At 33.8% G+C, this 17,484-nt stretch overlaps 1 protein-coding gene across 9 annotated transcripts; it reads right to left on the reverse strand.

Annotated features, from left to right (window-relative positions):
* Positions 1-1,025: 1,025 nt before the first annotated feature.
* On the reverse strand, positions 1,026-13,655 carry LOC104881503 (probable disease resistance protein At4g27220). Of its 9 annotated transcripts, none has more exons than XM_019225231.2 (11): positions 10,278-13,655; positions 9,493-9,951; positions 7,456-8,199; positions 5,778-6,609; positions 4,582-4,692; positions 3,859-4,039; positions 2,788-2,889; positions 2,595-2,682; positions 2,365-2,445; positions 1,571-1,755; positions 1,026-1,314 (listed from the first exon to the last, which is right to left on the reverse strand). In XM_019225231.2, exons 1-5 carry the CDS (start codon positions 13,053-13,055, stop codon positions 4,643-4,645), a joined length of 4,863 nt encoding a protein of 1,620 aa, XP_019080776.1. In that variant the 5' UTR covers positions 13,056-13,655; the 3' UTR covers positions 1,026-1,314; positions 1,571-1,755; positions 2,365-2,445; positions 2,595-2,682; positions 2,788-2,889; positions 3,859-4,039; positions 4,582-4,642. The 9 variants fall into 9 exon arrangements, with proteins under 9 accessions (XP_019080776.1, XP_019080774.1, XP_059598504.1 ...); XM_019225229.2 differs by having other exon boundaries at positions 2,788-3,046; XM_059742521.1 differs by lacking the exon at positions 4,582-4,692 and having other exon boundaries at positions 2,788-3,046.
* Positions 13,656-17,484: the final 3,829 nt, after the last annotated feature.

Below are 17,484 nucleotides of genomic sequence, written 5' to 3' on the forward strand. Positions count from 1 at the left end.
TTTACCCTATCTCCTCATCTTGTGAGTAAAAATTTTAAATATAACTGAATTGTTAAAACTCTAAATAGTTTAAATTTAATATGTTAGTATCACTATCAAGTCTGAAGATATCATAAGCAATATTGAATATAAATTTCACAATTTGTCTATTTCATGGTTGATGACTCTAGCTTGTAGAGTCTAAGCAAAAACACATCAAACAAAATTTGAACTCCATGCAAGGTATGGATTCTAACTTTTATAATTCTTGGGGTTTATACTTATTTAGGGTTTGGGATTGATTTTGACAAAAATATTTTTAACCTGAGTACTAGCAGTTTTGTTGCTAGTACTCAGCTCTTAATCTCAAATTTGATGGTCCTCATATGATGAGTCTTGTAGAACCTTAAATTTATGCTTTAATTTGATGCCCTTTTCATGCCTCAAGCCCGATTGCTTCAAGCCCAACCAAATATAAGCAATGATAAATCCACAAATAGAGATTTGCACCATGATCCAAGTGGAGATTCATAATGTGACTCAAATAGTAACCATCCACAATTATGAAGGAATTTCAACAACTATGAATAGTGTAGGAACACTACAACAAATAAGGGGTTTTTCCATAAATTAATTTATGGTTAAAAGAGAATTTTTTTGTAATAGAATATTTTTTTCTATAAAAAATTATTGTTGCAAGTTTGTTGCTATAAATCTATGAGCAATTATTTTTAACCATAAAACTTAATTTTATAGCAATAATAAATAATTTTTCTACAACAAAATTTGTGGCAACATATCACTTTTCACCACAAAAGAAAATTTGTAGCAACATGTCATTTTTTGCCATAAAACAAGTTTATAGCAACATATCATTTTTTTAATGAAAATAATCATGGTAAAAGGTCAATTTTTTGCTATATATAAAAAAAAATCATAGTGAAAAATTACCCTTTTACCACAAAATAAAATTGATGGTGAAATATGTTTTACTGCAAAAAATTATTCTTATGCATCTCACATGTTTCATCTTTAATTCATTTCCCTTGCTTCAATTTTAAATATCTTTTCTAATAAATTCAATATTAACATTTCAAATGAAATGGTTGATAGAAAACATTTTCTTGCTCAATAATAACTTTCTGAACAATAGAAACTCTGTATAGACAAACTATGGGTATTTGTTTTCATTTGAGAACTTTGTCTATAACCATAAGAGAGCAGCTACTTCCAATGTAAACTTTGTCAAAATCATTTGAGACCTTTGTATCTTGAATTGGACCATCAACATGACCTTCTCCTCGCCCCCACTTTCCTCTAGCAATGTTGTAACCCCTGCATAAATAAAATCCTTGGGTTCAATACCAATTTGATGACTTAGTCCATCTATGACACAAATAGACTGTGCCATATATATATAGAGAGAGACAAGGCATGTGAAAAAAAAAAGAAGGTAAATAATGTTATGAAAGTCAAGGTTATTAGATTTCTAATTGACGAAAAGAGGTGATATCTTAATTAAAAATTAGTATCATGGATGATTGATTGAGAAGATAGTTGTGTTCATTAATTGAGGGAATGTCTTACACACCTAAAGTTTACTTGCATCAGTACTGATTTTCCTGATAGCCATATTCATAGTGTCTATAATGTAAATATTTCTTTTCTCATCCACTGTAAGCCCTTCTGGATGGTTCATCCTTGCTTCTCTTAGTTTCCCATCTACATGCCTAGATTACCCTTCAGGCAAGCCAACAACCAGCTTGGGTCTACCATCTGCAGTTCATCAATCAACTTTAATATGCAAAATAGGTAGAACTGTACCAAAACAACTAAGAAACTAAGGATGTAGAACCATAATCAATAACATATAATCTGACTTGACCTTTTTTGCCTGAACCATATAAAACATAAGCCCAGCTACCATGGAACTTGAACTGGGTGTTAAGGCAAACTTATTAAAACCAAGTAAAGACTACAACTTTCTAGAAAGATGGAACTTGGGTAATTAATAATAGAACTCAACTAGACACACTCAATTAATAACAATTCCTAACCATTATATTAAAAGTAGCTTACATCGAGTGAGTGGGGATGAGATCTTGTAAATATTACTGTTTTCAAAGTCCAAAACTAAAAGCTCTCCACTTGGGGATATCTCTAGAAAGTATGGTTCGACTCCGAGCTTACTACCATCAAACATGGTTTCCATGGTATATCCAGGCTCAAAATTCATCGAGGAACAGCTAGAAATTTTTGAAAAATCAAATCCCATCAAACCCATTAACCACAAAATTGCAAAGAGCAATGTCCAGCCTATAGGTATAAATAACCACAAGAAGAAAAGGGACAAAGCTAAATGTGAGATCACTAAAGGATATGTACCTATATTGGTGGTAGACTTCAATGACCATAGCCACTTCACAAGAGCAGAGGCCACATTGGACACAATTCCACTAACAATTTCTGCCAAAAAAAGAATATGAAAATGAAGGCAGAGTTGAAGAATAATGTACAAATGAATTCAGATTTAACTTATTTTAAAATGGATTCTCTAATGGCCTTTTTTTCTCTCTTCCCAAAAATCAACCATTAATCCAAGTAATCAAACTCACCATTCCACCAAAGCAATTGGAGAAACACCTCGCTACCAATAGGAGAAAGTTCTTCTATTGGTAGGGCTTACGCATCAAACAGCGAAGACTAACCAGGGATAAAACATTATATATATATATATATATATATATGTATATATACATATTTCATTAAGAAACCTGAGAAGGGGGTTATGAAAGAGGCTCAAATTACCTTATAGAGTTCATCTGACAGAAGTCCCACACGGTGAGCAAATGGAACTCTTGAATTCAAATCATTAATCTCATATATCACTGGATTTACCAGTGTATATCCCTAGGTTTAATTGAAAAAAATAAATAAAGTCACCCATGATATATAAAACTTGAGACCATAAGCCATCAATAATCAATAGGAAAAAGAAAAAGAAATGTTAATGACTCAATTAATCATACCATGAATACACTGACCACAGAAAATATCCCCTTACTTCCTACAATGACGTTGAGATGAAAGGAATCCCATAAGGATATTAAATTAAAAGAGAGACAAGCGGCTTAACTTAGGCAAAGCCTATAGCTAAAAGTCAGAAAATAATAATTAATAAAAAGAAAAAAAACTTGTCCAAAATTTATGAGAAAATACAATCAGTACTGGCTTCATTGAGGACTTAATATCTAACAATAGAAATCTAAAAAACTAGGGTTAACACACTCAATAGTCAATTCTTTCAAAGTTGAATATTCATTCAAAAACAAAAAAACAAACTTGACATTTATTTGAAATATTTGGGCAAAATGTCAAAGGCAAGTATATAATGAGAAGCTGAAACACAAATAGTTGCATCAATTTCAAGTCTAATTTGTCATTCAGACCAATGAAAGCAAGCTCAATGGAGTAACTCCATGCTCATAATTATGACAAAATCGTTCAATAATCTAAACCAATTATAATAAAAACATAATTAATTGCAAAACTAATTATAATAAAATAATAATTAGTTATAAAATTTCAATCCTTTCAACAATTAAAAAAGTGATTCTTATTTAGGTTCAACTCTCAAGTTGGAGTTCATCTTTTCGAGAAAATTTAATGAAACAAAACTAGTTCTTTGATTGAGAAAAATTCAAAACTCAAATACCAAAATGCACAAAATTTCAAATCAAACCATGTAATTGGTTAATGAGAAAATGTAGGAAATGAAAAAGGAACCCTCTTCTCATCTGAGACTAACCACCTCACTTTCACTTTTCTTTTCTTTTGCTCGATTTTCTTAGAAACCAAACAAACGGTAAAAGAAAATACCTTCACATGGTGGCAGGGTTTGTTGCTGTGATCGAAGAGCGAAATCATTGGATTCATTGCCATAGTAAAAGGGCTACGAGGAGAGCACCGACAACCCAACTCCATCAACATCTGTGACTCTTCTCTCTCTGATTTCACCACCGCCATGTGTGTAGAAGCGCTAGGTTTCTTGGGAAAACACCTATGTTTGGTTGCAGAGAAAAAATTCAAGGAATAAAAGTAGATTTGAGTTTACAATGTTTAACATTAAATGATATATGTGTATATATATTAAAAAAAATGCTTGATTAAATCCAAAAAATAATTATTGATTTTTCTAAAATCACATGACATGTGAAAAATATATTTGCCACCTGAGATGCTTAAGACCATTTTTTCTAATTAATTTGTGTGAAATTAATATTAAAGTAACTTAAATTAGGCTTAATTTTAATATGGTATAATTCAAGACAAAATTTATGTCAAAATCTTATGGAAAATCATTTGTCATGGATATATGATGTGGTTAAATATACTATTTTTTCATAAGTACAAATTTCATCTTTAAAAAAATCTTTTTTATCATAAAAAAAATTAAAAAAAATCATATTTTTTCCATAAAAATTTATCTATGCATAAAATTATGGTAGCAAAATGTAAAATTTGTTGTAGTGTAAATATCATACCATCCAACTATATAAACCTAAAATATAACCAAATAGATTGAGATAGAGTGATACATACTGCATTAGCATGGTTAGAAATTCAGTCACGATAACATTCCCAAGAACCAAAAATGGCGCAATCATAATGTTGAACCAACTCCTAATTCCACAATCTCAACCTCAACATTACCTAAAAAAACGTAAATAAATCATTATGGACGTTTAAAAAAGTTAAATAAACATATTAAAATTACTAGTGACTGCAAATGGTATATATCATATATCATATATTGTATTTGATCGAATTAGAAAATAAGAATTTAAGTTTAATAGTCTATAATTAACAAAATAATCAATTCAACATGATAATAACTTAACTGAATAAGAATTATCTCAAAAGAATTAGTATTAGCAATAGAGTTTGGCCAATCCAAGTCCACAATTATCTTGGCCTCCTTACTACATGACATCGGGAATTAACATCATACTATTAAGCAATCAATATATCTTAGGATTGGAAGATAGGACAACATTTGGCATATGGAAATCATACATCTTGCCATTTAGAAGGTCAGATGGCATCCTCAAATCAGGGAAATTCACTTGTCTCAGCATCAAAAGATCACAAAGCATCTAACATTTGAAAGGTGACAAAAGATCCTAGCAATAGGTGACCGATCCTCACCTAGTTTTTCACTCTATACACAAATTGCAGAACCCAATTACTAGTTAATGGTTTTGTGGTTTCAAGAGAGGTTTTCGAAACTACTTTGTTTTTTTTTTCAAAATAGAATAAAAGAACATTTGATAATATCATTTCCTTTTATTATAGGATAATATTTCAAAAAATAGTCACAAGCTTTCATTTTAATGGTTGCTAATTGGTATAACTACATGTCAAGTATAAATTGCACTTGAGGAATCTAATAAAAGTCTTGCATCATGAAAATACTTGTATCACAATAACTTAATATAATACTAAAAAAAAATGATACAACACCCTAGCTTGATTGCACATAAAATAAGTTGCAAGAGCAATAGCACTATCTATTGGCTGGCAAGGAGCATGGCAACTTAATAGGGGATCGATATATCATTTAAATATAGAAAAACAAACAGAAAATCGAGGATAGGTATGAAAAATCTGAAGACACTGAAAGGTAAAATTCTTTCATATTTGATGGTCTCTCTAATAGTCGCACTGTAATCATTCATAGCAAGTAAAGAAAATATTAAATCATCCTTTGTAACTAAGATTGGGGAATCAATACATACCATGTGTCTTTTTAAACAAATTATGGATTGTGGTATTTAGATCATTATGCCAGTGCCACTCATCATCTGCCACTTCTACTCTTTCTAGCTTTGGTGTAGTTACGAGGCTTGGAGAGAAAATTTTCATCTTGGGGCATTCTTCCACCACCATATGCTCCAAGGATGGGAATGAGAATATATAGCCCCCTGAATTGAAGCTTGTGAGGTTTGGCAAACATAGAAGTACCATGTGTTGTAATTTGTAGAAAGCAATCTCATCGACTGCTTCCCCTCCTTCATTGGCAACTACTTCTTCCATCATATGCAATCCACCTATTTTGAGCTTTCTGAGTTTTACCAGACTTTTAGCTACCGAGGGTGATATCAAACTTCTCAGATTGCTACAAGACCACACATCTAGAGTATCCAGATTTTGGAAAGATACTGAGCATGGCACCAAACTTATCAAACTGTCACAATTCCACACTTCAAGACTCTCTAGACTTTGCAAATCAAGGATTGATTTGGAGTTTTCCTTCCACAAATGCGTCAACGCAGGAAGATCACGCAACCATATTTCTCTTAACCGTCCAAGCCTCTGGGCTTGATTTTCCTCGTCAAGTCCTTCAAGTTGGAATATCTCTTTGACTGAACTACATCTTCTCACATTTAGTTTTTCCAGATTATGTGATCTTTGAAGCATAAAGGAAGGAATCACAACCAAAATATCTATATATCCATATACTTTCAGATATCTTAGTCTAGGAAAGGAATCCATTGGAAATTGCTCTTGCCATATTTCGGTATTCCCGTTGTCATTCAATATTAATTCCTCCAAGTAAGGCAATGCAACCTGGGAAATGGTTCGAATAAAACGAATTTGTTCTGTCAGTTATAACTAGCATATAAATAAGATATGCATATCTACAAAGAAGTAATGCTGTTTTATTTCTCTAATCCAAGCAATGAACATGGAAAAATTAATATAATAATATTTTATGCTGTTTATAGAAGATGCACTGGACAGCAACCTCTCAATGCCTAATTAGGATCATTTGGCATTTGAGAAGTTGGCTGGTTATATTGATAGTTTTACAAATTAAATAATTTTTGGACACCAATAAAATTTACTATAAATTGCAATATTGGTTTGTATCAGAATCGATAAAATGGGCATTTCTTGTTAACGAAAAAACAGAGTTTACAACTTAAATAACCCTCTCTCTATCTAACTACTTCTAACAACATGTGACAAACAGGTAACAGTGTGTAACAAATTTCATGACCAGATTAGGTCAAATTTTGACTTAAAAAGGTTCAACTGTGAATCTAGGAATTAGGTCAAATTCTGGATCAAGTGGGGGCCAACAACCGTGTTTCCAGCATATAGTTTTGGTCTCTGCATCAGATAAATTCAAATTCAATCGCTAGGTTCTGTGAAGGGATATCTAGAAAAATTAATGAGCTAAAATAATATCTGATTGGACAGATTTTATAAACATATCTGGAGGTTTACAAAGTTGAAATAATTACGAGTGCATTGTCCATAAAGGCAAGGGGGGAATCCAATGCATTGTCCGCTGAGCAAACTAATTACGAGTGCCACAATAACATGAGAATTTAATGTACGATTTATCAAAACTTGGCAATTATGAAACTTGATGAGGTGAACCAAATCCATAAAGGTTTAGGACCTTACCTGTTGGAGCAAGAAAAGGGGCTGGAGACTCGGCATATCAAAACTTCCCTCGTGATGTCTTCGTTGGAATGTTGGAGTTTCGGATGCAAATACATTGACTTTATCACACGCACGCACTATCAGTTCTTTCAACAATGGCCACTGTGAAGTATGTGCCCCTGGGTAGAAACTCCTGAGTTGATGTAGATTGACGAGAATGAGAGAGGTTACTTTAGGGAATACAAACTTAGCTGCTGTCTCGGCTTCATTGTCCTTTGCAACAATTTCCTCTATCCCACAAGAACGCAACTCCAGTTTCTCAAGTTGCACAAGATCTTTGACTAAAGATGCTGGAAAAAGGTTTTTCAGACTCTGACATTTATCAATAAATATTGATTTTAAGTTTTGAAAATTGAGAATTCCATGGGGATCCTTATTCCATATCTTTTCAACTTTTGGCAGCAATCGTAGAATCAATTGACTCAACTGGGTGACAGTTACACCTTCCTTCACATTTACATTCACATTTGTCCCTTCCACATCAAAAACCTCTTCTAATAAACTACAATCCACTACTTCCATAAGCCGTAGACTCTGTGACCTTTTCAGCACACAAGATGGAAAAATATTCAACAATTCTCCACATGATGCTACCTTCACCACTTCTAGTTTGGAGAAGGAATCTTGAGGAATTTGGTTGTGCCATATTTTTTTCACATTATCCAGTCCCGAGATGATTAAGAACTTCAAGCTAGGAAATGCAACCTGCAGAGTTCATCCCACCATTTTGTTATTTATATATTTTAAAGAACTAAAAAAAGAAAATTATCCATGTCTAGAACCAGCTAGAATTAGGGACCTCAAAAGAAAAACACAATAAACTGCATCTTAAAGAAGGGTGGAGGAAAATGTACATGCTTAAACAAGTTGAATTTCATCGTTTAAAACTGTAAGAATTTGTAAGGAAAAAATCAGTCAAGAAATAGCAGAGTTCTCGTGGAATTCATTTTAATACAACTATTATACATTTGAAATGTTCCAAAAGACTCGTTTGTTTGGTTTTTTTTTTCTCCAATTTTTTATTTAATTGTTAAAACAAATTACTTTAAGCCTTAAATATTTTGATTGATTCTTATCTAATTGTCTTAAAAAAAATTAAACCACCACCGTGTAATTTGGATGAGAATGAATTCATTATAAATTACAAAAAATTATCATAAAAAAAATATGACTTAAATAATTTTTATTTGTCTATAAAAAATTCCTTTATCTACATAATAAATTAATAAAAAATAAATCCATGAAATTCTAAATCAAACTAAAATTCTATACATTTATCACACAACAAAATAAAAATAAACTACCACTAATTCTAATATAAATTTTTTAATTAAAAAAACCCAAAACGTTATTCACATTCATCTAAATATTCATTAGAGTAAATAATTCAATGAGTTTTGTAATTCAAAAAATAGAATTTGATATTCTTTCCCAAATTAAAAATATAAAAGTTAATGAATTGATTTCAATAATCAAACATATACTTCAATTATAAACCCATTATCCAAAGATATGTACACTATATAGAAGTGTTAACTTAGAAAATTTTCTAACAGTTTTTTACTAATCAAGTATAATTAGAAATCATTTTTATTATTCCAATACAAATGTTCATAATAATCATATAATTAATTATTATAAAACTTTTATAATATTAATAATTCAAATATTTTAGGATATTTGAATATAATTTTTTCAAATTAGAGTTAGAAGAAATATCATAATTAATTTCATAAATATTTTAAGATATACGAACTACATTCTACGTCCAACATTCAAACCTGTATAAAAACAAATAAATTAAACATTTAATTATATTAAACTCTATTATTAATAGTTAAGTTAAATTTAGGTGGAAAAAAAAAAGAGAGAGAAACAAGAACCAGCTCAATCTAAATTTTCTTTATTTTCCTCCAATAATTTGATTGATAACAATGTTAAAAGGAAAATTAAAATCATAAGAATTAAAAAGAGAAGGATTCTGAGAGATAAACTGACCCTTTCATCAAAGAGCACCGGGAAGGGGGTATCAAGGTCTGCATGGTGAAGCCTTTGGAGGGAATGATATCCAGGGGAGACGAAGCTTGTGAGGTTGGGCAAAGATTCCAGTTTAATATCGCTTAATTTAGGGAATATGATATTGCCTACAGGAGCAGAAGCCATGGAAGAAGGGAAATGATTTCTGGAGCTGCCACAGTTGCATATATGCCTCAACTTTGGTAGACCAGACAACCTCAGTTCTTTTAATTTAGGGAGGAGCTCAACATGCCCATCATCAACATTTAGCTCTTCAAGATCAAATACGTGTTCCAGCTGACCACAGTTTTCCACTATTAGTTCTTCCAAATTCTGTAACAAACTGGGTGGGAATAGCTTCAATAGTGACATGCAATTCTTCAACTTGAGAGACCGGAGGTTGCCGCCCAAGGAAAGCAGAAGTTGGCCATCCCTAATCTCCTGTAACATGAGAACCTCTGAGAGCGTTGAATACAACATAGATGTATTACAGATATTAACATAGAGTGAAAATAAAAGCATGATGATAATATGTTTGTCAAATTAAAAAATCAGTCTATTAATTGTGTTCAGTCAATGCTCTGTTTTGACTGGTGACGTTTTATCTTTGCTGGTAAAGTCTCATCAGATGGGTTTTGGGATCGATTTAAATGAGGGGATTCTTGCTGACTCAAATCAATTAATGAGGAGCTAGTCTCCAAGTATTTGAATTGAAGTGATTAAAAAAGCATTGACTAGATAGAAAGGATTATCAAGGTTTGACATACCGGTTGGTTGAGAGGTGGTGTACTAGGACCAACAATTGTGCTTGCAGGCTTGGAAAGCACTGGGTTCTCCTCAAAGCAGAAATTACTGAGCTTGGGTAAGTCCTCTAATGTCAAGTATCTCAATTCAGGGAATAGAGGCACATTAACAGCATCTTCTTTTATTTCTTTCCTTCCTTGGGAAACCATCTCAACCATACTCTTGCATCTGGTTACTTTTGTTTCTTCAAGTCGGGAAAGGCCTCTAGCCACAGACAACGAGAAGAGAAATTTCAAGCCATCACAATCTTCCACTTCCACTTTTCTCAAGCAACCTAAGGACCCTGCTGGAAATTGGCCATGGCATACTTCTTGCAAGTTAATCAGCTGATTGAGAGACAAGGTCTCCATAACAGGAAAGGCACCATGTGATGAAGTCAGATCCATCGAGTTCACAATATATTGAATCTCTGGACTGCTTTCAACATTAAGATGCTTTAATTTAAGAAAACCCTCCCTATTTAATTTGGAAAGAACATTAGTACCACCACACAATTCACGCAAGTGTAGATCTTCAGTTCTCTTCAACAACTTGCTGATACCATCCACCAGATGAAGGCTTGTGTCGAACTTGTTGAGCTTCAATGTACTATTGGCTTCAAAAATTTCTTCCCAGCTCCAGACATCACCTACTAATATTCTATATCTCACCAAGTTTTCAAAGACTATGTCTTTTGGCAGCAACTTGGCATCTGGTATTTGTATGTCCAAAAAGGTTAAGTGAGACAAATGTTTCAACTCAGCAAGGCAAGCATTACTCTTTCCTTCCCCCTCCCATTGAGTAAAGCTATTTTCCATACACAAATCCTCTAATCGGAACAAGCTTGATATGACACCTGACGGAATTACTTTTATCGTGGAAGAATCGCTCAAATCTAACAGCCTTAGATGAGTCAACTGTGCTATTTCTCTGGGCAACTGTTCCATATCAGAACTCATAAGGCTAAGAATTTCTAATTTCTTTAGCTCTGCAATTATAACAATGTCTCCCAACTTGCATCCATCCAAACACAATGTTCGAAGATTTGCAAGGCACTGAATTGATAAGGGCAGCGATGGAAGTTGCATTCTAGAAAAATCTAATACTTTGAGTTGTTTCATCCCTTCAAAAAATGTGTTTGGGATTTTCACTGCCGAGTGGGTCTTTAGAAAACATTCAAAAAATTCAAGTTTTGGACATACCAACCCTTCTGGAAGTTCATGAATATCACAGTCATGCAGTTTTACCCAGGTGACCTGGAGTTCATCTATCCTTGACCATTCTTCCACTCTTACGGTAGTCTTCTGGTGTGTAAACACATGACGTTGCTCGGATGCAATTTTTCTGGCAGTACTCCGAACAAGATCATGCATTCTAACATATGCATTATGGTCAGTTTCTAGTAAAAAATTTGAGGATTTGAGGTTGTCAACCAATGTATCTATTCTATTTTTCGCCTCTTCCAATGTATTAGTTCCTTGAAATAATCGCAGACCCACACCATATTTCAACAAGTCCCCAATATGGATATCACTAGAAAATAGGCCACAAAGCAAGCACAATGACTTCACTTCATCTCCCTCCAAGTGTTCGTAGCTCAACTTCAGACTTGAGTATACCTTTGTCTCCATTCCTGTTATGTTTGTCGAGGTTTGCGATTTCAGTTGTTGCAGGGCATCCTTCCAAATGGACACATTCTTGTTTTTCAATGCCTTCGCCACAGTTACTATTGCAATTGGCAAACCCGCGCATTCTTTTGCTACATCAACAGCTATAGGTTGCAACTCTGGATTTTTAATGGAATCGCCAGCTGTGTTCTTAAATAAAATCCATGTTTCATCTTCTTGCAAATGTTGAACTCGAAAATCTTTTTGAGTACTCATCTCATTCGACAAGACCTGTTTATTTCTAGAAGTTAGCACTAATTTGCATCCCTTGTGATCATCTGGCGAAGGAATTCCTACTTTCTCCAACTCAAGTTCGGCCCAAAGATCATCCAAGATGATGAGGATGGTATTCTCTTGCTTGATCCTCTGATGTAGTCGATCTGCTCGTCCCTGTTCACTCACTTCCTCAAATTTCATACCTAGCTTGTCTGCAATTTGTTGTTGAATTCCTTTGAAGTCTGGAGTCTGGAACACAGGTACCATGACCACCTTGCGGAATAACTTCTCTTGTTCGGCTTGTTCAGCCACTTGTTTCACCAGCGTGGACTTCCCGACACCACCCAACCCCCATACCCCGATCCTATTGATATTGGCATCCCTTAAGGCCTCCATGACTTCATTCAAAGTCAACATTCTTGATTGTAGAGCTTCGGAAGGTGCAGACCTTATCTCTTGCAGAGGGGCACGATATGATACCTTCTCAAATTGGCGATCTCCAAGGATTTGAACAGAAACCCCTGCCTTCTTCCTTGCTTCCCTACTTAGCTGGTACCGCGACTTCAAATTAGGACACAACCCATTGAAACAACTCTTCCGCGCCTCCTTCTCATCTTCAAGGAATTTACAAGCATTTTGTATGAACTCATCAGCACGTTTCATCCACTTGCAAGCATCATCTTCGATTATATGTCCATTCCCAATAGCTTCATCCACAGAGTGCTGCAGCCTAGCCCTGGCATCCCTCAGCTTCTCAACCTGTAGAGAGAGGTGCTCAATGTTGGCACGGTAGTTAAACAGATAACCCAGCTGACGTACAGCTGGATCAACCAGGTACTCTGAAACTTTTGCTGCAACCGAAACAACAATTTCTACCATTTTCTACTTGCTACTCCTTTCTTCTCTTTTGGAACACGATCAGATCGATGACAGAAAACCAAAAAAAACAGCGGCAGTAAACTAACAACAGGCTGCTAGCTACGGGAATCGGTGTCGCAAAAACAGAAATCAAGGAAATTGAAAGGTTTAGCAAGCAAAGGAGCAGAGCGACATAGACATATGGGCAAAATGAGTATGAGGGTGAAGAGAGTTGCACAAAGTTCTATGGAGGGGAATCGACAGAAAAAGCATATGGATGTTATTGGATTCAACTTGAAGAACAGAAGCAGAGCTGTTAAGGCTGATGATGTGAGAAAGGAAACAAGGAAATGAAAGATTTCAGCAATGAAATGTGAAGAAAGCTCTCACCAGCAAAATGAAAATGAAAATCCCTGGCGAGAATGAGGATGAAAATGTAGAGTCAGGAGACAATGCTCAAACAAGGCCTCTCAATTATTCAAAATTGAAACTGAAACCCAAGCCAGGTTATCAATTGTGTCTTCAAACCTGCCTTTAATTACTGATTCGCATCCTTGTTAACTTATTCGTATTATTTTGATATACAATTGCAGTTTCTAATGATAAATTGATATCTTTGAATATTTGGGTTAACCAAAGTATAATTGGTTTAAGGGTTGGTTGGCATCATGAAAAAGAATTATTTCACCAAATTCTGATGGTGGCTGCCAGCTCTAAAAGCCAAGTCACCCACAATTAATTATAAAATTAAAGAAATGGAAATCCACTCTCATAAAGGAATCCACGTGTCAACTCTCCTCTTTCGCCGACCGGCTTCCTACTTCTCTCTCATCCTCTCTTTCCCTTTCTCTCCGTCTTCATTCACCTTACCTTTCTCCCATGGTGGGACCATGTAAATTATTTCCTAACCACAAACGTCCCAATATTTCCACTAATTATTTTTCTCCCAAAAACCACACCTAGTAAATTAAATATTGAAAATCAATAATTAAAAATAATTATTACTATATTTTTTAATAAATATTTTTTAAATACCTCTGTAGACCCCCCCTTCATGTGGCAAGTTTTTGCATTTTGGTTTTTGTTTCTATTATTATTTATTCATCTTCTTGTCAACCCGAGGATGGGCTGTATGAAGGGCGACGGGACAAGACTGGAAAGGAAGATTGATGTGGGTTGCCTAGGACAAAGATAAGGGGAGATACCGAGGAACAGGACTAGGGAACAGGAAGAGGAGAGTTTTAGCTGGAGAGAATCCTCAGATTGTGAAAGGGAAGACACCTCCTACAAGGAGACGAAGGACTTCCTGGGAGCATCTTCTTTTCAGTTTGCTTGTAAATAAGCTTTTCAGGTATGGATTTTGCTCATCATTTTCACCATCTTGTTATGGGATATCTTTGTTTGTTTTATGCATGAATCTCAAGCCATAAGATTAGCTTTTACTGATTTTTAGGATGATTACGGTTTTGTTGTCATTGCTATATCATGTTTTTCTTCTTGAAAAGACCTTGGTTCTGTTTTAGCTCCTACGTGAGATATCTCAATGCTTGCTCCTCTGTTTTTGTGTAAACCCCTGGATCTCTCCACCCCCTTGCAAGCCCATGGACGAAACGAGGAAATGGGTCTCCAATCATTGCTTCTCTTGTCTTTGAACTCTGTTTTGTAAATGCTCTTTTTCACATTTTTCTTTGTTTTTAACGGAATGAACCGTGAACATGGTGAGTTATGGTTTGAGTTGATGAGCATGGTTGCGGTATGTGGCTTCTGGTGAAGAATTCTGCATGGGTATAGGGTTAGTAGAGTCCTACTGCATCTCCTAGTGTGTTGTGGGGTATTTTGAAATTGGCGACGTTAGCATGCCGATGGTCCACCTTTCCTACCCCCATATCTCTTCATACCCGTATCATTTTCTCTCTCCACCATACCACCAAACCTGTTTCTCTCTCTAAACCTTCACCTGCCTGTGGAATCCTCCCTAAAAAAATGTCACGTGACCCTCTCTCCCTTGCGCACGCAGACGGTCCCCCTTGCGACGCGTGGCATAGCTCATCCCACCCGGACGGAAAACATCGCTCATTCCACCCAGATGTCTCACATCCGAAATTTTGCCCGGCCAGCGTTTTACTTTATCTGGATGTCTCACATCCGAAATTCTGCCCGGCCAATGTTCTACTTTAACCGGATGTCTCACATCCGAAATTCTGCCCGGCCAACGTCCTACCTTATCCGGATGTCTCACATCCGGAATTCTGCCCCTGGCCAACGTTCTACCTTATCCGGACATCTCACATCCGAAATTCTTACCCACCGACATTCCACCCGGATATCTCACATCCGGAATTCTGTCCGACCGACGTTCAACCTTCTCCGGATATCTCACAACCGGAATTCTGTCCGGCCAACGTTCAACCTTCTCCGGATATCTCGCATCCGGAATTCTGTCCGGCCGACGTTCAACCTTCTCCGGATATCTCGCATCCGGAATTCTGTCTGGCCGACGTTCCACCTTTTTCTTCATCCTTAGAGCATTTTCTTGAGGTTCCCAAGATCTCATTTTTAATAAATTTTGCCGCCATTTTCTTCTCGGCATGTAACTTTAACAACTTCCGTGATTTTAAAATGTTTTAAAATAAGTGTGAATTTATTTTCGTAATTCTTAGTGATAGAATTTGCGAAGCTGATTCACCCAATAGTAAACAGGCTTTGGTGGGGGCCCCACATATGTGACTGATCGATTGATTGACTGACTGATTGACTTGATTATCATACATAATTGATTTATTCTACTCTATGACATGCTCAAAATTATTTCTTAATTGTGCACTAACCTCACTTTTTGATAGCTTATTGTGGCTCGTCGCCCAGGTACGTATCTATTCCCACTCTGGTCTTTTTATATACATGTTTTGATTCTCATATGTGCATGACAGTTCCGGGTATTCATCATTTTCCTTATTAGATGCCATGACTGCTTCATTTTAGTAGTAGAGACCCGACTTTAGGGACTTAAAGGGGTGCTACGATCTTTACCGTACCTTCCTGATAAGTAACCTGATCCCCGAACCCGATCCGGTTTTTCACAGACCACCTTTTCCAAAATAAGGAGTTACACTTAGGGTTTTTCTTTCTTATTTTGTTTACCCTTTTAAAAATAAAACAAAAATAAGTGGCGACTCCAAGTCAATTTTCTTAATCAAATATGAATCAATTTTTCAAAATAAAAATTGAGCTCGCCATCGAGTGGGGAACGCATGAGCCGAAATGCGGGGTCCACAACCCCATAATTTTTTTTCAAACTTACAAATTATATAATAAATATATTTTAAACACCCTAAAAAATATTATTATTCTTTTTTTATCTAATATATATACATATATATATATATATACACACACTAAAAGCTAATTTTTATATAAATATTTATAGATAATTATTTAAATATTTTCTCTATTTGATGGATAATACATAAAGATTATCTTAATATATTATTTTGTAACATGACCATCTTTTAATTAATGGTGATAATTTTAAATTTTAAATTGAATAATGTATTATAATTTAATAATTTGAAAAATATTATAATACTCTTTTAAATCTAAAATAAATGTGAACTTAGCATGATTTAAATTTTTAAAATACAATGTCATCAAGTCAAACAAATGTATTATATTAAAATATGTGCATGTAATTATATCATAAATTTCTCTTATTTTTTTCCTCATACATGATATCTTTTGTATAAAGTTTTATAGATGAAAAATGATAAAATCTTTTGTTACGATAAAGAGGCTTAGAAACACATTAAAATAAAAAAGAGAATATAATGGAGCACAAATTAGATGAAAATCACCTTAAATAGGGATATAATATAAAACATGAAAATATAAGAAAAAAACAAGTTGAGATGAAATTTAAGATAAAGAATCAAAGAAAATAAATTATAAATAATCCATTTATAAATATGAAAACATTTTAGTTGGATATTTAAGATTAAAACTCTCAATCCATCCTATTTTTCTCTTTTTCTTTTTCTTATTTTAATAAATTTTCAATTAATTCATCATTAAAAAAAATTCCTTAATAAACAAATTTACAATATTTCATATAACTTATTACCAAAAGTCTAAATTTAAAAAATTATTAAAATTAGAAAAACAGAATATTAAAAAAATTTAATCTTTTCATTTTATAATAGTAAAAAAAAATTAAAAATAGTTTTTAGTATAAAAGAAAAAAAGTAGTAAATATATTTATTTTAAATAGTATTTTAATTATTAAATTATTTACTTCTAAAATGTAAAAAATAATTTTTATTCATTTAAATTAATATTTTTTTTTAAAAGTATTTTCTAAAATAGTTTTTGAATTATTAATATAATTTTTGTTTATTTATAATTTAAAAATAAAAAATAATGTCGATTTTTTAATTATTTTTAAAAGAGTTTTAAA

Source organism: Vitis vinifera, chromosome 14 (assembly GCF_030704535.1).
Source record: "Vitis vinifera cultivar Pinot Noir 40024 chromosome 14, ASM3070453v1".
Lineage (NCBI taxonomy): Eukaryota > Viridiplantae > Streptophyta > Magnoliopsida > Vitales > Vitaceae > Vitis > Vitis vinifera.